The 21,244-nt window shown below is 36.3% G+C and overlaps 1 protein-coding gene across 1 annotated transcript in view; it reads right to left on the reverse strand.

Moving 5' to 3' along the window:
- Window positions 1–21,244, reverse strand: part of LOC119781387 (cadherin-4-like) — a 380,523-nt gene that overhangs the window by 190,347 nt on the left and 168,932 nt on the right. The window contains exon 3 of the mRNA XM_038281816.1: window positions 13,818–13,841. Within this exon, the coding sequence (XP_038137744.1) occupies window positions 13,818–13,841 (24 nt within the window). The remainder of the gene's footprint in view (window positions 1–13,817; window positions 13,842–21,244) is intronic.

Here is a 21,244-nt window from a genome sequence, read left to right on the forward strand (position 1 = left end):
CTTTAGGCCTTTAGCTCTTTGCATTTATTGATGAAAGTATCATTTTTTATCTGGACTACATCACAAAAACAAAGCTGACACAGAAGATAAGTTCCAGAAAGCTTAACATGATCCGTCCCGGATGTCACTCTAATTGTTTCCCTCTACTGTCTTCAGTATAAACTCCTGTTGCACCAGGTAACACTGCCCTTAGGTGCATAAAGAATTTCCCCTGCTCTAATGAGCATTAGATTTCCATATGGGGCAAAAGCTATATATCCATCGGTGTGCTGTGTTAGGGTGAGAACAATAATTGAGCCTTTGCAGCATTGGGCTATTCTGGGTTATTACTGGGTTAAGCATTACTCTTCTCAAATACTTTTCCATGAATTATTGAAGCATATCCAAAGATGGAGGGAATATTTTTAATTTGATGAAAAAAAAATTCATATATACACTGAACAAGTTAAGCCTGAAATTTTCTACAATAAATATAGTTCTTTAAAACAAAGTATGATTACTTTTAAACCAAACCAAAAAGATAAAGGGGTTCTTCTTTTTTTTTTTTTTTTAGAAAATAATTGAAAATATCTTGTCTTGCCTCATTCTCTTGAACCCAATCTAATTCCATCTTATAAACAGGGTGCTATATTATACAGAGTACTTGATACCTTATTGATTATTACATTATACTACCTAAATCTGATAGCCTTAATCTTTTTTTTATGTCAAAGTTCCCAGCAAGATTAATTCTGGTGCATATGTTGAAATGGATATGGAGCTCCCCTACTTCATGCTGCACAAACACCTTTTAATAAGGAACACTTTTCAATTAGGTTTTGGTCTCTCCGGTCTTCTAAAATGGAATAAAATTGTACTACCTGAGTTTAAATGGAACATGGTGTTAACTTAATTTTCCTTAGCTTTAACAGAAATCCCTTAAGATGCTGAGAAAGAGCTGAAAGAGTACACAACTTCTACAATTGAGAGTTTCTTCCCACTGTGCTCATGTGAGAGATGCCAATTTCTCCAGACCCTGATTCATTTTCTTGGCCATCTTTGGTGTCAGAAAATGGAATAGGCTTTGCATGTGAAATTGGGTAATACATTTTTGGAATAGATCCATCCTTCGGACAGAATGGGCCAGCCGGAGCAAAGAATAAAGCAAGTTTCCTCACAATCTGTCAGAAGCAACTGGCTCTGCTTTCTTTCCTATTTGTGTGTGTATTTCATTATCATTTTAACTTACTTGTTTATTTTTTTGGCTCGCAAAAACCCATCTGCCATATCTGTGGTGACATGCCTTTGAGGAGTTTATGAGGTTTGAGAGCAAAGCACAGTATGAAGGAAAAAAAAGCCTTCTTAATTAGTGTGGCTGTGGAGTCCGGAGATGTGTTTATCTCATTATGGCTATTTGAATGAATTTTCACATGGCCTCACTTGGAAATTAATGGCTGTAGTTAAATGTAGCAGGGAGTAATCCAAAAGTGTGAGATGTGGCAAAACTATTGAAAGTTGAAAAAAATGAAATTTCCAGTGTAATTTCTTGCTGGTTAGTTTTGTTCTCAGATTCTACTAATGAGAGAGGACGGGGTGGACATTTTTTAGGGCATTCATTGGTGTTTTGATGCACACAACAAACCTCAGCCGCTTTTTCTCAGGTTTCCCAGGTGTCTGTGCATGAAGTAAAGATGGATGAGCGCTGTCTTCCACACCCAGTCTGCTCCTTCTGTTTAACCCTACGGAGCTAATCCGTGCTGGCCAAATCCCTATGCCATGCAGGCCTACATCTGAGCAGTCCTGCTGGGTGCAATATGCCACCCACCTCCTTGGCATTGCCAGCCCTGTAGGGCTTTAAGACCAACTGTTGTGTGCTGTCAGTAAACTGATAAAGATGTATAAATCACAAAAGTACGAGTCATTTGAAAATAATGTGATGCTAATCCGGACCAAAGATTTATTTGCCCTGTATGCTAAGTGCAGATCTGTCCCACCGATACGCCTTATGTTATATATGTATGGATGCTTCTCAATAGGTTATATCTTCATTTAACATTATTGAGGAAATATGAGTAAATACATTTAAAAACCAAAACTGAATTATATTCATTACACATACAGTGATGTATCTGAGTAGTTATTTTCAGTGAATTTTAATTATTCTAGTTAATAGGAAATTAAAACCCCAAATTCTGTTTTTTAGTAAACCAAGTGACCAATAAAGTTGATTATTTGACATTTCATCAAAAGCAAACTGAAAAATGTAATGCTTTTCTATACTTGGCCAAGGTAAAATTATCCTTTCTGTGGTTTAGAAGTTGCTTAAAAGAAGGGAGGTGATAATTGCAGTCCATGCCAAATAAAAGTGTGTTTTTGTGGTTTCTTGAAGCTCTGGTTCAGCAGAAGCTCTTGTGACTTTTCTGAAAATTCTGATATTGACTTTGCTCCTCACTTCTCTCCGGATTGTTGTGAGACCTGTTGCATTTTGCTTTCATGAGTTTCCACCCTCTTTCCTATCCATTCACTAAATTTTCCCGTAAAAGGTTTTGATAGAGTCCTTTTTAAAGATCCGTAATCTTAAACAACAGCTTACACTCTTTCTCCAGTGTTTCAGCAACTGTCTGTTGTTAATTTAAATGCAATTAGTCTTGCTCGTGATTGTGTGGGCCATAACATGGCAATGACAAAAGTTTTTCGGTAAAAAACAAAACAAAAACATTATGAATCTTGAAAAAAAACAAACTGACTTTTGTTTCAATAAACTGAAAGCTATAATTACCCATATGAAAAGAAATAAATGCTTGAAAAAATATTCCTCCCTGTGAAATGAACCTTTGTAGCTTTCATATTTTTTTTATGAATTTATTTAAATTATATATTACTGATTATAATACCTAACTTTATCAGACATAAACACAACTCAGCATATTTAATCAAACTAGTAAACTTAAATCACAGGTTCTAAAAAAACGTAAACTCTGTTCCTCTCTTCAACATTTAATTATGGGAAACCACAGGAAGCATCGTGTCTGATGATTGTCCAGGAATACACTTTGTCGCATTAGATCACAACTAGAAATTTCAGATTACTTTGTGCCGTCTGATTGGAGTGTGGAGCACATAAAGGCCAGCCTATCTTTGAAAACAGTGAACGACCATATTTTTTTAGGAGTTAAATCCAACATATCTGAGCACTTAAACTATAGGAAGCAGATGGGGTGAAATAACTTCTATATCCAATTTGAAGGATTTGAGTATTTGCATTCTCATTTAATGATTTAACTGGTGCCTTTGGGAAAAATCCAGGCCTACAGCGCAAAATGTCTTTAGTCTGTGTGAATGGAGTAAAATTTTTCCTCACTAGGGCAATCACTGTTGCACCCTATTGAGCAGAACACAGAATATCAAATAAAGTTCATGCATCAGGGGAACAGGCTGTTCTTGTATCTAATTGGCAGCTCAGCATTGGAACAAGATTCTGCAGGAGAGAAGATTGTGATAAATTTACTTCAGATGCAATTTCTTTTTGTTACACTGGTCTCTGCTTTTATCTAATCTCTGTCATGAGAAATGTTTCAGTGTTCGCACACGATAAGTCTAAGAAGCAGTCCTTAGTATCTATTGTCGTGGTTTGTCTTCATCTTTCACTCGCATTTAGCTGTAAGATCCCCTTTTTGCTTTCAGCTGCCAAACAAAACTCTATTAAATGCATCTAATCAATAACCTACCACACTGTTTTAGTAAAAGATTGACTATATATCTTATGTATTATATATTCAATTATGAACAAAGTTTCAACTTGTGGATTTTTAAGCCAATTAAGTTGAAGCGATTTACTGTCTGACTTCTTTCTTCCCTGTCCTTTGTTGGCATTTAATATCAATATATGCTGAACCTTAGCACAACTGAGAGAGGCGATATACTGTAGGCAAAATCACTGCTTTAATGACCCCTCTCTTCTTAAAATCCTGGAAAAATTCCCAATAAATATAATATAAATCAAAAATGAAAGGTCATAGTTATCACTGTTGTCATTTTAGGGGTTCATATGAGCAGAAGGGGGACACAGAGCAAAAGAGGTAGTTTTGGAGTTTAATCATCTCTTTCTGCTGCAATACATGCAGAGTGCAGCATAAAACAAAGGCAAGAAGTAGAGAAAAAGCAATCTAATCAAACTCACAAATATGACATTTTAAGAGTTCTCAGACTTTTAAGCCAAATCTTAAAGTGCAAAATAAGAAAGTTCAATTTGGACATATTGGCCAATATTTCTTTAATGGTCAGGCACACAGACACATACCCACAGACACACGAATGGAATGTCAAACACCTCTGTTTACAGTCAAAAAGACCAGCAGCAAATTTCCTAGACTGAACTTGCACTTTACACACATACCAGATTAAAAGGTGTTTTATATGCGACAAGAGTTTATTTTTTTCGGCATATAATATGTGCCTTAAAAGAATGGCTATGTAAATTACTGATATGATTTCAAATAGATAATCAATATTGTTGATTGTAGAGTAAATATTTAACGTAAATGTTTAGTCTAGATGAATGGATGGATGGATGGAATAGACAAATAAATAAAATAATAAAATTCCCAGAAAAAAATGAAAATAAGTTTCTTTACACTAGAGGGATCTATGAAGCCCATGGACGAAATATGTTTTTTACTGTTAAGCTAGAGTAAACAGACATTGTTCGAGCACTAGGACCAAGCGGAAAACCGCAGCTCAAGCTGAAGCGGGTCTGTGATTGGATGGTCAAACACACTGAAGTTAGTTGTATTTAAAATATTTGCGTCCCCACCACTTCTGAAATCAAAGTTTCATCCACGATGAAGCCTTTAATTGATAATAAGCTGAAGTTTAACAATATAAACATTGTTTATATTCTGAATTATGTAACAAAAGTATTACAACAAAAGCCCTTAATGCAAAAATATTTAATATTTTTTAATTAGAGTTTGAGTCATTCAATAAACCAAACCAAAGCCTGATGAAATAAAAGGTGGCAGATGGAATAATAATAATATATGTCTATATTTTGAGCTTTCTTCTGCCTAATAGTCTACTGTATATACTGATGAAGGTTCTCAGTCATCCAGGTCATAGTCATTCCGTAAAAATTCAAAAAATATCCACTGGACTTGGTTTTCAAGATTTGAAGACGTTTCGCCACCTCTCCTCTTTCTCAATTGAATTGAGAAAGCTTCCTGGAGAGGTGGCGAAACGTCTTCAAATCTTGAAAACCAAGTCCAGTGGATATTTTTTGAATTTTTACGGAAAGATCTACTGTATATAGTACATGTTAGATATAGATTGAGCTACAATTGAACTTGCTCCTGGGGTGTAACTAGTTAGTTAGACTTCACAATTCTGTTCAAAACAAAACAGCATCTGCCCAGGCATATAATAAGTGTTAGATAAACAAAGCTCTTTGGATTCACTCTGCTCCGAATGCAAATGTCTGGAAATAATTAAAAACCATTAGGGCCCGGTTCTGCTGATTTATCTTTTAATTAAAGAGGTTTTGTTTTTTAGTGTCATTTTTGTTTTCATCATCGACCATTTTATTCCATACCTAATTGACTTACAACTGTCAAGATGCATGTGCTCCCAATTAAACCAACCAACAAACAAAGAAAAAAATAGAAATGACTTCACTGGGACATGTTGAATTAATTAGAAAGGGAAAAAAATACAATCCAAATTGTTACTGTCATCAGGTGTGTATAAGGTCAACTCAGTTACCTTTAAGTAAATAACAAAAACATGAAATAAATAACTAACAAAAAAAAGTAATTAAACAACAAATATGAAAAACTACTAAACTTTTACATTTCAACCCACACTTCATCCACAGACTGTCAGATAGGCCAAGTGCAGATGGATGGAAGGAAGAGTGGATGTACGTATGTATGCATGCATGTGTGTATGGACGGACAGACAGACAGACAGACAGACAGACAGACAGACAGACAGACAGACAGACAGACTTGATCTGGACTTGATTCTGAGAACAAACAATGTAATTCTTTGTTAAAATGTTATCTTAATATTTCTATTTATTAAATACACATAAATGAACATAAAACAAAACCAATTCAAAACTATCTGCTTCCTGCAGGGCAATAAGGTTTTATCATTTTAGTAGTTCTCTGGCCTAATACACATTTCTCAATGCATATTGTGCTCCCATCTTTTATGCCTGGAGGCTCCCACCCATACATCAGTACTTTTAAATATTTTCTTCAAAATTATTTTGAAAGGTTTGTGAAAATGAGATCCAAGCTTTTGAGATCTAGGCAGGACTTGAACGGCAACTCCATTTTAGTTGAAATGCCAGCGTATGCAATTATCCTGATCCTAATATCCTGAGATTTTTCATGAGGGGATAAAAACGTAGAGGCAGAGAGTTGTAATTAATTCTACATATAAAGATGGTGTTTCCAATTCAACAAAGATAAGTACAGATAAGTATATACAGATAAGTTTGAAAGTGTCCAGTTTCATCTTTAAGCTGAAGTTAATAGGTAAATTAGCATGAAGCTAATGAGGCACACTATAGCCAATGCCACAAGGCACACCTTAACTCTGACTAACAAGCAGCTCATTGACCCAACAACTGTTTCTGTCCCATATCTTCATTTTAGCAGATAAAAGTACCAAAATCTGCCCTCTCCCACTGATTTACTTTCTACCATACTCACCACATCAATCACACACAGAGCTGCAAATGGTGACTCTCATGATTGTTTGAGTTTATTTTTGAGTTCTCGGTTACACTTAGAGTTATGTCATTCTGTGTTTTCTTGGTCATTGTTTTCTTTTCCATTTTGTGTTATATTTAAGTAGTGTCGCATTTTTTAAGGTACCGGTACCTATTGCCCCCGCTTGGGCCAGTCTCCTTTCCCCTAGCTCCCTTCTAGTTACTTCTATCCATACCTGCTCCGTATTAGCTGATTGGCCCAGTCTTTGTTCTATCTCCCTTATACACACCTCCTGTGCAGTTCCTCGTTGCTGGATTCTCTTTATTACTTCACTCCTGATGTATGTTTCTCCCTGGCTTCTCCTAGTTTTGGTTACCTGTTTATTATTTTTGGATTTGTGCGTCTGTAACCATCTGTATCTAAATTAAATCTGTAAGAAACGCTCTCTATCTCTTCATCTCTGCATTTGGTCCTTAACTAACTTCCACCAAACCCTGATGGTGCCCACTTAGTATAATTGGCTAACAGAATTTATAATCAGAGATCTTCAAACATGTTTGTAGACACACTCATTTTGACCCATTAGACCCTCCCTAAACAATGAGCCAAGAGTCAAGGTGAGGGACAATTCCTTTCATGGTACATAACTTTTTTCGGCTGCTTTCTCACTCAGTGGAAATCAATAGCTCACATTGCCTAAACTTTAAATCTCCTTGCCATTAATTTTGTCCTCCTATCAGTCTAGTGGCAGTTCATGCTATGTTTAAGACATTCTGACCTGTCTAGATTGGTAGGACTGCAAATGCATGTGCGTATACTCATTTGCATGTGGCAGAGGAGAAAGTGTGAGCATGCATAAATGTTTTGGACGTTTGTGTAAGAAAGTCTAATTGAATGCCTCCTTGGTTATCAACATTTATCAATGTGCCTGAATTTCTTGTTACAGCTTCTGAATGTTTTATCAAATCATTAGATGCTGAAAGGCTTCACAGAATGGCTCCACTGGTCCCCACTGGAAGAAAACGGGGCCTCACCTCCTCAGAATAGTTAGTATTAAGCTGCTTTGGCCGCACTCAAGTTTGGTTTAATCAGATGATGAATGTAAGGGGATGAGAACAAATGAGAAGTAAAAGGAAGATGTGAAACACACACAAAAGAAAAAGCCAGGAGAGAAGCATTTAAAAGGAAGGCAAAGATGGTGTGGGAGACAAGAAGGTGAGAGAAATATGCAGGATATGTCAGAGCACAGAACTGGTGAGCCAGGCTTGAGAAACCAGTGGGTGGGTTTGAGGCACAAAGTGACATTTGAATTTAAATGGGTTTAATGATGCAGAATTGAGCAAAACAATCAATTATAACCTGTTTTATTTAATAATTTACTATGACAGCACCATGACAACCAAAGTCCTTAGATGAAATGTTTGCACCAGACTCCAAACGTATTAAAGAAAATGCCCTTCCTTTTGTGATCAAATGTGTTTTCCCACTCATCTTGCAGCTCATTTCTGGTTTTACATATATGGACCAAAGGATATGCATACAGCAGGGCTTTGTTTTCAGAATCTTATCTCCTGACCATTCATCAGGTTTTCTGGTTTCCCCTCCAAGACCCCCACCCTCCCCTTCTTCCCCATACCCATTTTTTTTCCCCTGCCGGCAGAGATTTTTGGCTGGCTTAAGTACGCCCACAGGGCCCCCGAGGGACAGCCCATGACGGATGGCACTGCGTGTGACTCCGATTTGATTCAGCCCATTTTATAAATTTATTGCTGGCATTTTGAAAATGAAATTAGAGGGACGTCTCCTAGAGACTGTTTTTCCAGAACATGTGCCATAAATATACTTCATTTGGCAGCAGTGTGGGAGGAGGAGTGCAAAAAGGTGGAGAGGTGTTGGATAAAAGATTTAATGCAAGGGAAGGTGTATAGAAAGGATGTTAAACATAAGTAGAGAGTTAAAGAATAAGGTTATAGGATCAAAAGGTCCTGTTTTAATCATAGTACTGTAACAACACGGAAGGTTATTCAAACTAAGCTACCCTGATTTGTTTCTGTATTCTGCTCTTCATTTAAAACATATTCGCAATGTGCACTTCTCAGATCTCATGCTGAATAGTAACAGATTGAGACTGTGGGTTGTTGACATTGCAAGTGAATACAAATGTCCTGCTGTCTTCATCTTTCATGCCGGGGGAAAGACAAAAACATATAAACACACACCTCCTTGCCAGTCTTACAAGACTGCATACACAAATGTGGTTTATGTACATTATCTTTGCCTCAAGGCCCAATGACTCCTCAGTAGCGATTACACTGTCAAAGCAACTTAGTCTTCTATTACTCATAATGTATGAATGAATAGAGCAGGCAATTTTTCTTCATTGGAATCTTAAGGATTTTGACTGAGAGACAGCAAATGTTTCATATATTTGCAAACAAACAGAGATGGCCACTTGTAAAAGAAACATACAGAGCCTTACAGAAGTTATCTGTAGCAACTAACTTTTCAAAGATTCTGTCATATTACAACTACAAGCTTTAATGCATTTAATTAAGACTTAATGTAAGAGACAAAGACAGTAACAGTAATAACGACCCCCCCCCGCCCCGCTTACTCTGACAGCTCAAAATTAAATCCATTGCAAATAATCGCACTAATAATCGCCAAATAAGTGAATTGCATCCATCTGTGCTGTTATATCATAACAAATACAGCAGCTATTTGAAGGCCTTAGAGAATTTTACAGAAAAAAAAAAAGATGCATCACAGGGGCCCACTGCCTATGAAAAAGACTTTGTTTCTTAAACAATCATTAGCAGTTGGAGTTTCTAAACATTTTGTTTTCATTCCTATATTTTTCTTCACCTATTTTTCCATTTTTCAGGTTTTGTTTGACAGCTGTTCTCCCTGAATTACTTCTATGATCTGTGAAGTTCTTCCTTTGATTGAGTGGATTATAACCCTTTCTGTTACATAGCACAAGGAGTAGAAAAAAACTTTCATTTACGTTTCTGTAATTAATTACAATTTGTCTGTTTCTTGTACTTTACTAAGTAGTTTGAAAAATGTTAACTATTACCTGGGTAGGTTTGGATTTAAGTATTTAAATTACTTACATTTAAAATATATCTGTTATTGAGCGAGGAAAAAAAACAGTTAATAATCACATCATTTCACATTGGCTAAAGCTAAAAACAGAGGACGAGGCACATAATCAAGAGTCTATTATGTCAAAATAGACATCAGCACTAGTGGATATATTAGACAAAGGATAGGAAGATTCTGAAGGGAGGAAAGCCACTGGTCCATAGATATGGGTAAGGTTGCGGAGGTTTTGAAGGATACAGATAAGGTGGAAATTAACAGTTTCAGAGAACCATAAAGAAAGTAGCTGACGAAAGAACAAATATAAATATAATTTGGTCAACAGTATTTAGACACCTAATTAATATCAAGTCTTTAAAAGAGCTTGTTGTCCATTGTGAATTGAACTCTTGAGTTAATCATATTTAAAAAGCGGAAATATATAGCTCTACTCTTATGTATGTAGCTCTTTTAGCCACTTTGTACACTTGAAATTGTGTCATGATATTCCTTCGTGTTCCCCTCTTCAGGGCTTGGTAAATTGCTGCGGAGGGCTTGCACGTTGGCCTTGAGTTTCACACATTTCAGATCTTTTTAGAACATCATATTAGGAAAAAAACAAACAAGGCTGAAATAATAATTTTTTAACTAAGGAAAGTACCAAAAATAAGAAAGCAGAACACATCACCCCAGTTCTGAATTAGTAACCCTGGCTCCCTGTATCACAGGGAATAGACTATCTATGTTAGTCTTTCAGTGACTGAATGGCTTTGCAGCAAATTACTTTACAGACTCCTTGACAGTGAATCAACTGCTAAGATTGCTGCATAACGCTTCATAACTACAATAAAACCTCAAAACAGAGAAACAACTTTTAGTTCCTATGCTCCACTAATTTAAAATAGGTTGTCAACCAAGAGAAAACACGTCTTTGTTTAGAGGGGGCTTTGACTGTGCTATCTAGGCATAATTAGGTAAATTTGCAGCACTTTGTTTCAGCTTCAGTTTTTGTTAAAGCATTTTATAAATAAAGTTGATAATGATAATGATGATGAATATCCATCCATCTTCCTCTGCTTATCCGGGGTCAGGTCGCGGGGGTAGCAGCTTCAGTACGGAGGCCCAGATGTCCCTCCTCCCCAGCCACTTGGGCCAGCTCCTAGGCCAGCCTAGAAACATAGTTCCCCCAGCGTGTCCTGGTTCTCCCGCTGAAAGACGTGCCTGGAACACCTCACCAGGGAGACATCCAGGAGGCAGTTTATGATGATGAATATAGTTATCTCATTTTATTATTCATTTATATTATTATTACTTATCAATGTTAACTTTATGCCACTGCAATGTACTTTTAAATAATCTTACAATTTTCATATAGAGCACTTTGAATTGTCTTGCTATTGTAATGTATCCTATTTCACATATGACCAGAAGGAGGACCAAAATTGCATCTTGTAGAGGTCGTTCCCATTTTGTTTCTTCTGGTTTGAACAAAGAAATCAAAAGGCTAAAAAACAAACAAAAAAAATAAAAATAAGCCCCTATCCCACTCCAAATTGAACCGAACACCAACACATGTTAAAAGAAATAAATAAATAATAATAAATAAAGTTTTCTGATGGCTCCTTTAAGTAAAATGTGATTGAAATTAATGTAGCTGTACTTGAATATTTTTGTTTTATTTCTTTCATTCTTTGGACCTCTGGATAGTACCAACTACTTCATGGTGTTATAAAATGTCCACCAGCAGGTGGGGATCAGTGGTATATCTGGAGTTGCAATCATAGTATAGGAGGTCCTCACTGAGATCATTAAAAAGTCAAAGCTGCAGGAGACAATTCCCCAATTAATTTGGAGCTGTATTTGTGACTTGGGTTGTCACAATTTTGACCAAAAATAAACAAAAGATTTTCTTGTATTTCTTAACTATATATTTCTTCAACTTTATCCATTTCATAAAGTAGGAATAATATACATTGAAGTTTGCGAGTGCCTGAGTGTGGGGAGGTTCTCCAGGTGTTCTCATCTACCCTTCTCTGGTGAATGCAGTGTCCAATCCCAGTGATCAGAACTGGGGCCGCCTACACCTGCTATTAAGCATAACTTCCTTCAGAAGAAGCTTTGAAAATCCTTCATTCACGACCATGCCCATGCATAAATACCACCGGAGTTAGGTTCCTGGCATTCACAGATACACACTAATACTAAATACTAAGCTGGAGCTACAGATACAGATGCCACACAGAATCATATTGTTTAATCACCATAGGTTTTGCCTTCCACACACAAGGGATACATAGTACTCTAAGTTTTTTCTTGATGTTTTTCTTTGTTGTCTTTTGTTCTCTTTTTGCTGATCTGTTCTTTTTTATTAAATCTCTTCTCCTACAGGTGTAAAGGCAGACTTCTAGGAGTTACTGTGAAAGTTCTGTGTTGTCTATTTTCGCCGTTTTATTTTCTCTCTTTTCATGTACTCTTTCCTGTCTCTATTTCTTTCTCTCTCCACTTAGTTCTTATACCCTCTTTTTTTCTCTCCTCCCTTTCTGTCTCTATGTACTTTATATTCAAGTTTACCCCCAAAATAATTTTCAATAAAGTTTCACACACAAAGTACCAAGTACCAAGCAGTACCTTATGGCAACAGCCACAATGGTCTAAATCTGTTGGGCTATCATCTAGCTTTAGGGCATCGATTCCCAGAGCTATATTGGCAAAACAGGACGCACAAAAGAGAAGTTCCTGAGTGCAATGTGAAAAAATATGAAACATTTCAAAGGGTATGTAGCCTATACTCTTTGCAAGACACTGTAGAACAAGAACTGTTAGGTGCATATGCATATTGGAAAGTAAAAGTTAGCATTCGTTTACTATCAGAGTTATGCTGCCTTACATAATTTGCCTCTCACTGAGTAATGTGTGCGAGTGCAGCTGTGAGGCAATGATGTTCACAATTTCGGCCTCTGCTCCCCGTCAACATTCATCATAGGAAAGGAGGCTCTGGCAACTGCATCACTTACCTTTATAGGCCCACCTGACAGCACTGTACAACCCACCATTAAATACACACAATCAGTAGAGTGTGTGTGTTTGTGTGTGTAGGTGGTGGGTTTGGGGGGAGGGGTGGGGGGGGGGGTATGTAATTGAGTGCATAGTAAGTGTAAAATGCCACACAAATCTTTCACTGTCGTTTGTGACACATATAAGCAGTTTAATAATTTTCAAGGTGAAAAGTGAAAAGGTTTGTTGTGTTTTTTCTTTCTCTCCTTTATTTCCATATGCATCATATCAGAATGACTTGTCAAATGACTTATTAACACCAGCATTCTGCCATGCAATGATAAACCTGGTAATAAGCCATACGTTCCAGTAAGCACTGCAAGGAATGAGAAAAGATTCTTAAGAAAACCATTGGGGACTTCTCTTGCTAATTGTCCTCTTTGTAATTGCAGACTGCGCCACTCCCTCTGACATGGCTGCATCATCTACACGTGGAGTAAGAGCTGAGTCGTGGGATGCATGTACCTACACACTGTTACTCAGAATAAGACCCATGAGGGGATTTGAACAATTTGACTGTACAGCCCCATCATCTTACAAAATCATAACAGCCCACAGGCATCTCTCTGCAAACATCTATCTTCAGTACATGTCCCACTAAATCCCTAAAGATCCACTGTTCAAAAACAGTGCCCTACACCAAACTCAAATTACCACAAACATGAAAGTCTAGACGAGTCCTAAAAGAACAGTGATTACTGCTAACAGAAGCAGTGCAAAAGAACGTCCTAAACAGAATGTAGGCTGGCTGTTATTGTGCAATAATTTCAAATCTGTAGCAGTGGGTGTGATTGATTGACTTTGCAATCAGGCAGACTGTTCTTCAACTGAAATCTAGAATGACAGTTTTAGTTTAATGAACAAGACCAACACAGTTCTTCCATCTCATTAGCAAAAAACCTTATAGTACACATTGATACAGCAGACAGAAACACAGAGTGCACATGTAGACATTCATAGATGATTGACTTAATGCAGAATTACCTTTTTGTGAAGATACTGTGGTTCCTGGAAAAAGAGCAGAGAGAAAAAATGTTTGTACAAGTATTCTGCAGCACAACGATGAGTATGCATGATCACATTACTGGTGCTAAAGTAAACCATAGTTTTCAAATGCTATAGAAGTTGTTAGACTTTCTTTTATAATGCAATGCAATTCAAAGGTCAAACACTTTAGAGCCAGCAAATGCATATATCAAAATGTAGGAAATTTATATAAATTAACTCTGAAGTAGCTTTTATGCTTTATAAATTATAACGGCACTGTCTATGTCAGTAAACAGATAAATTATTATGTTCTTTATGAAACAATTTGCCGATGGAATCTTGAAAAATATATGTGTGGGTAATTATTAGTTAAAAAATAAAAATGATTTAGCGAGTACTTTTAGTACAAAGAGCAATCAGCAAAACATCGGTAAGGTTGATGGAAGTATGAATGGAAATATTATTTTATTAAGGTACAATAAAGGAAAATAACAAATAAACAACCAGACCTCTAAAACATAAAATGAGTGTATTTGGATTTGTCCTAGGGTGCCAGTCTTTCATGTTTCCAAAAACTGCTCTTAGACCACATTTCTCCTGACTTCCTTCACATTTGGTAAAATATTTAAATAAAGCATCTCTAAACATCAAATTCAGTTTGAGATCTTTCTTTCAATATTTTGTCATTTGTGGAAATTGTTTATTGTCTGAATATGTCAGACAAATATCCTAGACACAAAGTCAACTGAAGCCCCAGAGTGACCAGCGTTTTCTTCGGCTGTGCAAAGCATAGGGTGGCACATGCTGCCTCTTCCCCACATGTTGCAGTGACAAGATCAGGTCACTAGTAGGATTCTGGAAATGTTGACTGCATACTGAAGAGGTAATCCAGCCATTTGATCAACGGGAGGAATTAGAGAAACATTCAAAATGTGCGTGACCTCCAGGACGTCTAGGGCCGTAATTGAGACTGCACTATAGTGTCACTGTATGTTGAAAATGATTTATCCAATGTGTCTACTACAGACTGCCAATAAAAACAAATGTTTATTAGGAAACAGGGAAACAGAAAATTTTGATTGTACTACATAAGCCAAGAAATTGTGAAAAAAAATCTCTATATATAGGTAAAAAAATCTCCCTCTCTCTCTCATATATATATATATATATATATATATATATATATATATATATATATATATATATATATATATATATATATATATATATATATATATATATGCATACATAAAACATCCCATCTCGGTGGATGGATTTGGGGTGTGTCCTGTACTGAAAGAAATGATCAAACAAAGCTGTGGCTAATTAAGATGGAGATGTGTCTGTGGAAATCAAAGCAGTGTGCTGTTGGATGGGACTAAGTATAAGGACCTTTCACACTTTTGTTTTGCAAGGTGTTATGGTGGATTTCTGCAATTATTTGCACGTGGTTATTACATGGTCTGGCTGTCTGCTATGCAACTGCCTATAAGCTCCGTCCTTTTGTATTAATCTAAGTGAAAGCTTTAAATTATTAGTTAGTGGAGCACCTTCACAGCCCATTGCAGTCAAGCTCATGGCTAAATAAAAATCCTATGTTTTTTTTGTTTTTTTTTTAGCCTAAAGGCTTAAAAACTCTCAGCTCCACAACATACAAAATATTAAATGTCAAAACCAGAGCATCTTACTCTCTGTCGTTGTATTTTATCAAAGAAACACGGTTGTTTTTTTTGGTCTGTCTGTTATTCTTCTAACATTTTTTCTCCCTAATAAATTGTTATCACAGGGCTGTTAATACTTTTGATCTGGTTATTTTTGGTATATGTTTATTTTTAAAATTGTATTAAGTGGAATTGAACGGGAAAAATATCCAAAATGTTTTCAATGTTTGTTATCATTTTAGAAAGATTTTCTGCTGTTGTGGATTTATATTCAATGCCAACCCAGGTTGGATGCCATATTTAAGTTGTGATCAACTGTTATATTCAGTTCCCAGGCAGCTGGGAATTTTTATTTCTGATACCTTAAGATGTTTGTTGCCCTCCCCGGTAGGGGTGGTAAATATCTTATTTAATCAGATATCAGCTGTTATATATTGTTTATGAACGCCCGGCTAGCTGTGTGTTAGAACAAATACATGAAAGAGTGATTCAAGCTCAAATCATGGTCAAACTGTTAATTCTGCACATACATGGAATAAATTCACCACAACTTTTGTTCAAAATATAAGAGTGTATTAACAAAAATCATTCAGCTCCAAGTCAAACATATTTCAGTTTAAAACTCTTAACTAAAACTAGTAAAACTCAACTAAAGTAAACTACAATGTACAAAGAGGAAGGGGAAACATGGTTAAAAACCATATTACAGTTTAGGATGAATTTTGTGTTTGAAAACCAAAGTTTAGGAATTTCTGAAATGATCTGATATGGTATTATGACTGTTTATTCACCAAATGTGTATTCTCTTCTCTGGTCATCATGTCAAGATCAAAAATGGACAATGGTTCCCAAAACCATGATCATGGCATATGGCACAAAACTGCTTATTATTTGTAATGAAATAATGTAAAAGTTATTTATGTGCTACTGCACATAAATGATAACAAGGAAATCGCTTCTCATGGAAATTAAATCGACTTAAGCTAAAATTAGCTGAACTTTGACAAACATGATTAGACAACATCATGGAAGGTATAGAATCAGAATCAGAGAATCCACTGTATAACAACATACAAGACAAGATAAACCTCTTGTGTAGATGGTGGTGTCTTTGTCATGATTTCTGCCCTTTCTGTACTTTATGGTTCTGTTTAAGTTTTCTTTTTGAGTTTGCAGTTGCTCTATGATTTACAGTAGTAGACATTCAAAATGTCCTCACTTTCCTTGATGGGCCCTTGGCTGGTTCTTGGCAGTTTACATCACAATGTAAATGTAAAGGTGAATATGAACCCATCAGAGCGTTGGCTGGAGACTTAATTTTGAACTGAAAACAAAACAATATCAATGTAATAATTTTGGACCAAAGAATGACAGATCCAGAGATCTGCACAGCTTCAGCTATTATAGCTAGAAACCATTGTGTCCATAATAACACCAAGATTTTGGCCATAATCGGACCTGAATCCTCAGAGGCACATTAAAGCAGTTACTAAGTCAGCCTTTTACCACCTTTTGTCACAAACTACCAGCTTCATCTAGGTTTGAACTTCGACTGGGCCCTTAAAACAAATGCATCGGTTTTAAACTTAGTATTTCTACATGTGTGGTCATTCTCCTGCTAAAGTAAACCTACAGCCAAGTGTTTATATTTTATTTTTTTTACACAATGGCATAAGTGTCCTCTAAGATTTTTCAACATTCTTCCCTTTCAATAAACCAGATTCTGTTTTACTACAAAAAAAAAGCATGCCCTCGCCATGATGATGATGATAATTTAAATGATGGTGTGTACAAAACAATGAGCAGTATTAGTTAACAACTTCAGGTAGCTGGTTACACTAAATTTTATTTCAATGTCACACTTAGGAAGTTGAAAATCAATGGACAGCATACTTGTTAGATTTTTTAGAAACTAACATTTAGAACCACAACAGTTCCTTGCACATCACAGTTGTGCACTGTTTTTGTTTCTCAAACACTCTAGTGAAATCACATTAAGTTTCTGGTTGGAATGTGAAAAGAGTCAATTAAAGATCAAGAAGCATGAATACTTTTGAAAGAAGCTGTAACATGAGAGCAGTTGTGAATGCTGTTACATCCTGAGAGCCTATAGAAGAAAATGCCTGCGTGAGTAGTGTGATTTATGTTGGCACATTTACAATGCTATTTGTTAAATAACTACTTCACATGGGGATTAATGAAATTAACATCGTTTCCCAGCTTTTAAAAAGAGCACGTTTACTGCAATGGCAGCTGGCCAATAGAAAGCGCTAGGGTTCTGTCCCACACCCAATGACAGTGATTAAGACATAAAAAAATATAGATTTTTTTACAATTTCATTCTAAATTAAAATGTAAAATATTTTGAAATATATCGATATATATATATATATATATATATATATATATATTTTTTTTTTTTTTTTTAGATGTTTAGGATAAATGTTTATTCTATAATGACTAGTAAAGCGTCTTTCCATTTTTTTTTTTCGAATTGGCAACATATTTCCGCCCTAGGGCGCAAAAATCTGCCCCGAGTGACAGGAAGTGTATTTGACCACCTCCCACCACATCACAGACTTTTTGCGGGTGATTGACAGGTCGAGTGGCGCGGGTTGGAGATAGATTGGAGAGAGAGAAAGAGAGAGAAATGCTGCAAGAAATTTTCTTCTTCAGGACCTAGTTTAGCAAAAAGGCTTGGCTAGCAGTATGTAGCATTATTCTACTTTCCCTGCCTCGTTTTTCAAATGTCAGGATCTGACCCAGCATGGATAAAGACCGGTAGGACTGATTTAAAGCATTTTTTTTATACAAGGCAAAGAAGAATGAAAAATCTGGGATTCACATGGAAAATAATATAATACAGTGTAATTTTTCTAGATGTTTATTAATTTGCATAGTTCCTCATAAATAAACACATTCTCAGAAAATAGTTTTTATAAAGTGTTTTCATAATGTTATACTGGTGTGTGATAACTTAATATACATTTGATTGGTTTTTAGTATACTAGCCTATTTTGAATTTATACCCGCCCTGGAGAAAACTCCACCAGCCGCCACTGGTTTACTGTGTTTATACCCAAATTGTAATTTTGTTAGCAATAGTCCAAATAGCAATTAACTCATCTGAAAGAACTTAAATTTTAGCAAAATTTAAGACTTAAAAATGATCTAGGTGAAGGCTGTGTGGTTACAATAAATATATGAGGTGGTGATCCACAGTATATAGCTTAATTTGATTTAATAGCCATATCAGCACCAATTCCATCTCATCTGACAAAAGAAACACTGTAACTTCTGAGAAAAAAATATGTTTTAAAAGCACTTAATGCCAGAGAGAAGCAGTTGTTGTAAAAAGGAAATTCTTACAGGCCTCTTCATCATCCCATTGCACTGAATAAAAGGGGAAAAAGTCCTTACTGTTCACAGAAAAACAATTTTGGCTTACTTGAATCTGTGTTTTCAGATTCCCCCAGGAAAAATATCACAAAAGTTGCAAAACCGTGCAAAAAAAGTGCTGAGTTGTAACATTTCACAAACACTTTGTACCATAGACGATAGGCAGCATCTGTTTTCTGTCAACACTTTTTTTTGCACAGATTGGCACATTTTGCACCATCTGTCATGTGTAAGCATCAAAATACACAGCATTGCATGCAGGCAAATTTGACTCAAAATGTTTTCTACCATTGAGACCAATGGCTTACTCTATCCTCATTACGTGTGTAATTCATGAACTGGCATACCTGCAGAGGGCTAAATTGAAGCAATAAAAAATCATGTGACAAATTTAGCTAAAGTCAATTATGTTAGTGAGATGTATCATTAGGAATGATGAGTGCAGTTTAGCCTGCCTTTGATCTGTTTCACTCTTCATTCTCTTCTTCCACATGTCTTGTTATATTTTCATTTATACTCTGCCTCATATCACAAACACAGATGGATATTTACTTTTTATTTTTTCAAAATGAGACCAGATTTTGCTGTAGGGTAATAGTTCACATTTAAAGTTTTGAGGTATCAAACAGCTTTGTTTTGTTTATTTGGATGGCATAAAGTGATGCGATTTTTATCTAAAAACAGATTTTATTCGAATTGTCAGTCTAAAAGAAGGGAAAAAAAGATGTTGGCATCAAATTCACAAAAAATTCTGAGAGTTAAAATAGCAAAATAAACCATTTGAAAACACTACAATAATGTTCCCATGCATAGAGATGTCTGTGGCATGCACTCACTTAACATAGACCTACGTAATCCTACAATAACATGATATTTACAGTTGATTTATTAAAAATGCTTTTCAGTAAAAGTCAACAGCAATAACTCCAATAACAAACGATAATTTCATTCAAAATGTATTTATTAAAAATGCTTAACAATTCCTGTAATGAATTAATAGCACATTGAAAGAAATAATGTCTCATCTAAACATCCCTCACTTAACAATAAAAGTTAACAATAACTCTCAACTCCCAATAACAGATGATACTCAGCCTCAGCAATGAACGAAATAATTTCTGTTCTGTAGGCTATTGGAAAAAATAAATTAACAAATGAGCTAATTAACAAAAAATACCTCTTGTGTAGCAAAAGTTATTCAAAATGTACCAAAAACAAACAAACATATCAATAGACTATCTTTACTTTCGGTGTCCAGGTGGCTTTTCAGATTCCTTGCACCTCCATTGGACACCGAGACATATGTGCCAGCTTTGCACACTGTGCACAAGGCCTCCCATTTGTCTCGACCCGGTCTGAAAGCGGGAAAACTCTTTTGTAAATCGTCGGTAAACATACATTTGCGCTTTTGCATGTTGTTGGCATACTGACAGCCATGTAATCTATATTCTGATTAAGAACAGGGCTGCCCGCACTGACGCGGCTCAGGGATTACGTCACACGCAGCGTCGTGCGCAGTGCCCTAGTGCCTGTAAATTTAATGGTCCAATTAAGGTAATTTAAAAAATCAGGACATTTCCTCACTTTCTAAAAAAAAAAACGGGACGCCCGGGATAGGACGTGAAATATGGATATGTCCCGGGAAATACGGACGTTTGGTCACCCTACCTGACTGTATGTGTTCCCTACTCATTTACACGAGTCAGTGCGATGTTCAAATCTTTTCATTTCCTGCAGGAATAGGCAAATGTAAATGCTTTTGATAGTTATCTGTAACCTTGTTAAAGACATGTAAAATGTTTTGTTATAAGTACACTGTTAAAAAACAAGACACTATAACATCAATTATATTGTTGCTATATTGTGGAGGCCATAGGAGGGCAATGACCCAGCAGCAGGACCGCTTCCTCTGCCTTTGTCCAAGGAGGAACAGGAGGAGCACTGCCAGGGCCCTTCCAACAGACCTCCAGCAGGCCACAAATGTGCACATATCTACAAATGCAGATCTGACTCCATGACTCCATAAAGATAGTATGAGGCCACCAGGATTGACAAATTCGTCACTGACGCCCTGTGCACTTCACATATAAAAGCAGGAGCACACTGAGCACGTACGTAACAGAGTCTGGAGACACCATGGAGAGCAGTCTACTGCCTGCAACATGCTTCAGCATGACAGTTTTTGGCAGTGGGTCAGTAATGGTGTGGGATGGCATTGCTTTTAAGGCCTGCACAACCCTCCATGTGCTCGGCAGAAGTAGCATGACCGCAATTAGGTACCAAGATGAGATCCTCATTACTTTTGTGAGACAGTATACTGGTGCTGTTGGCCCTGTACTCATCCTAATGCAGGACAATGCTAGA

The sequence above is a fragment of the Cyprinodon tularosa genome, unplaced genomic scaffold (genome assembly GCF_016077235.1).
Source record: "Cyprinodon tularosa strain WSP-4 unplaced genomic scaffold, ASM1607723v1 ctg176, whole genome shotgun sequence".
Taxonomy (NCBI): Eukaryota; Metazoa; Chordata; class Actinopteri; order Cyprinodontiformes; family Cyprinodontidae; genus Cyprinodon; species Cyprinodon tularosa.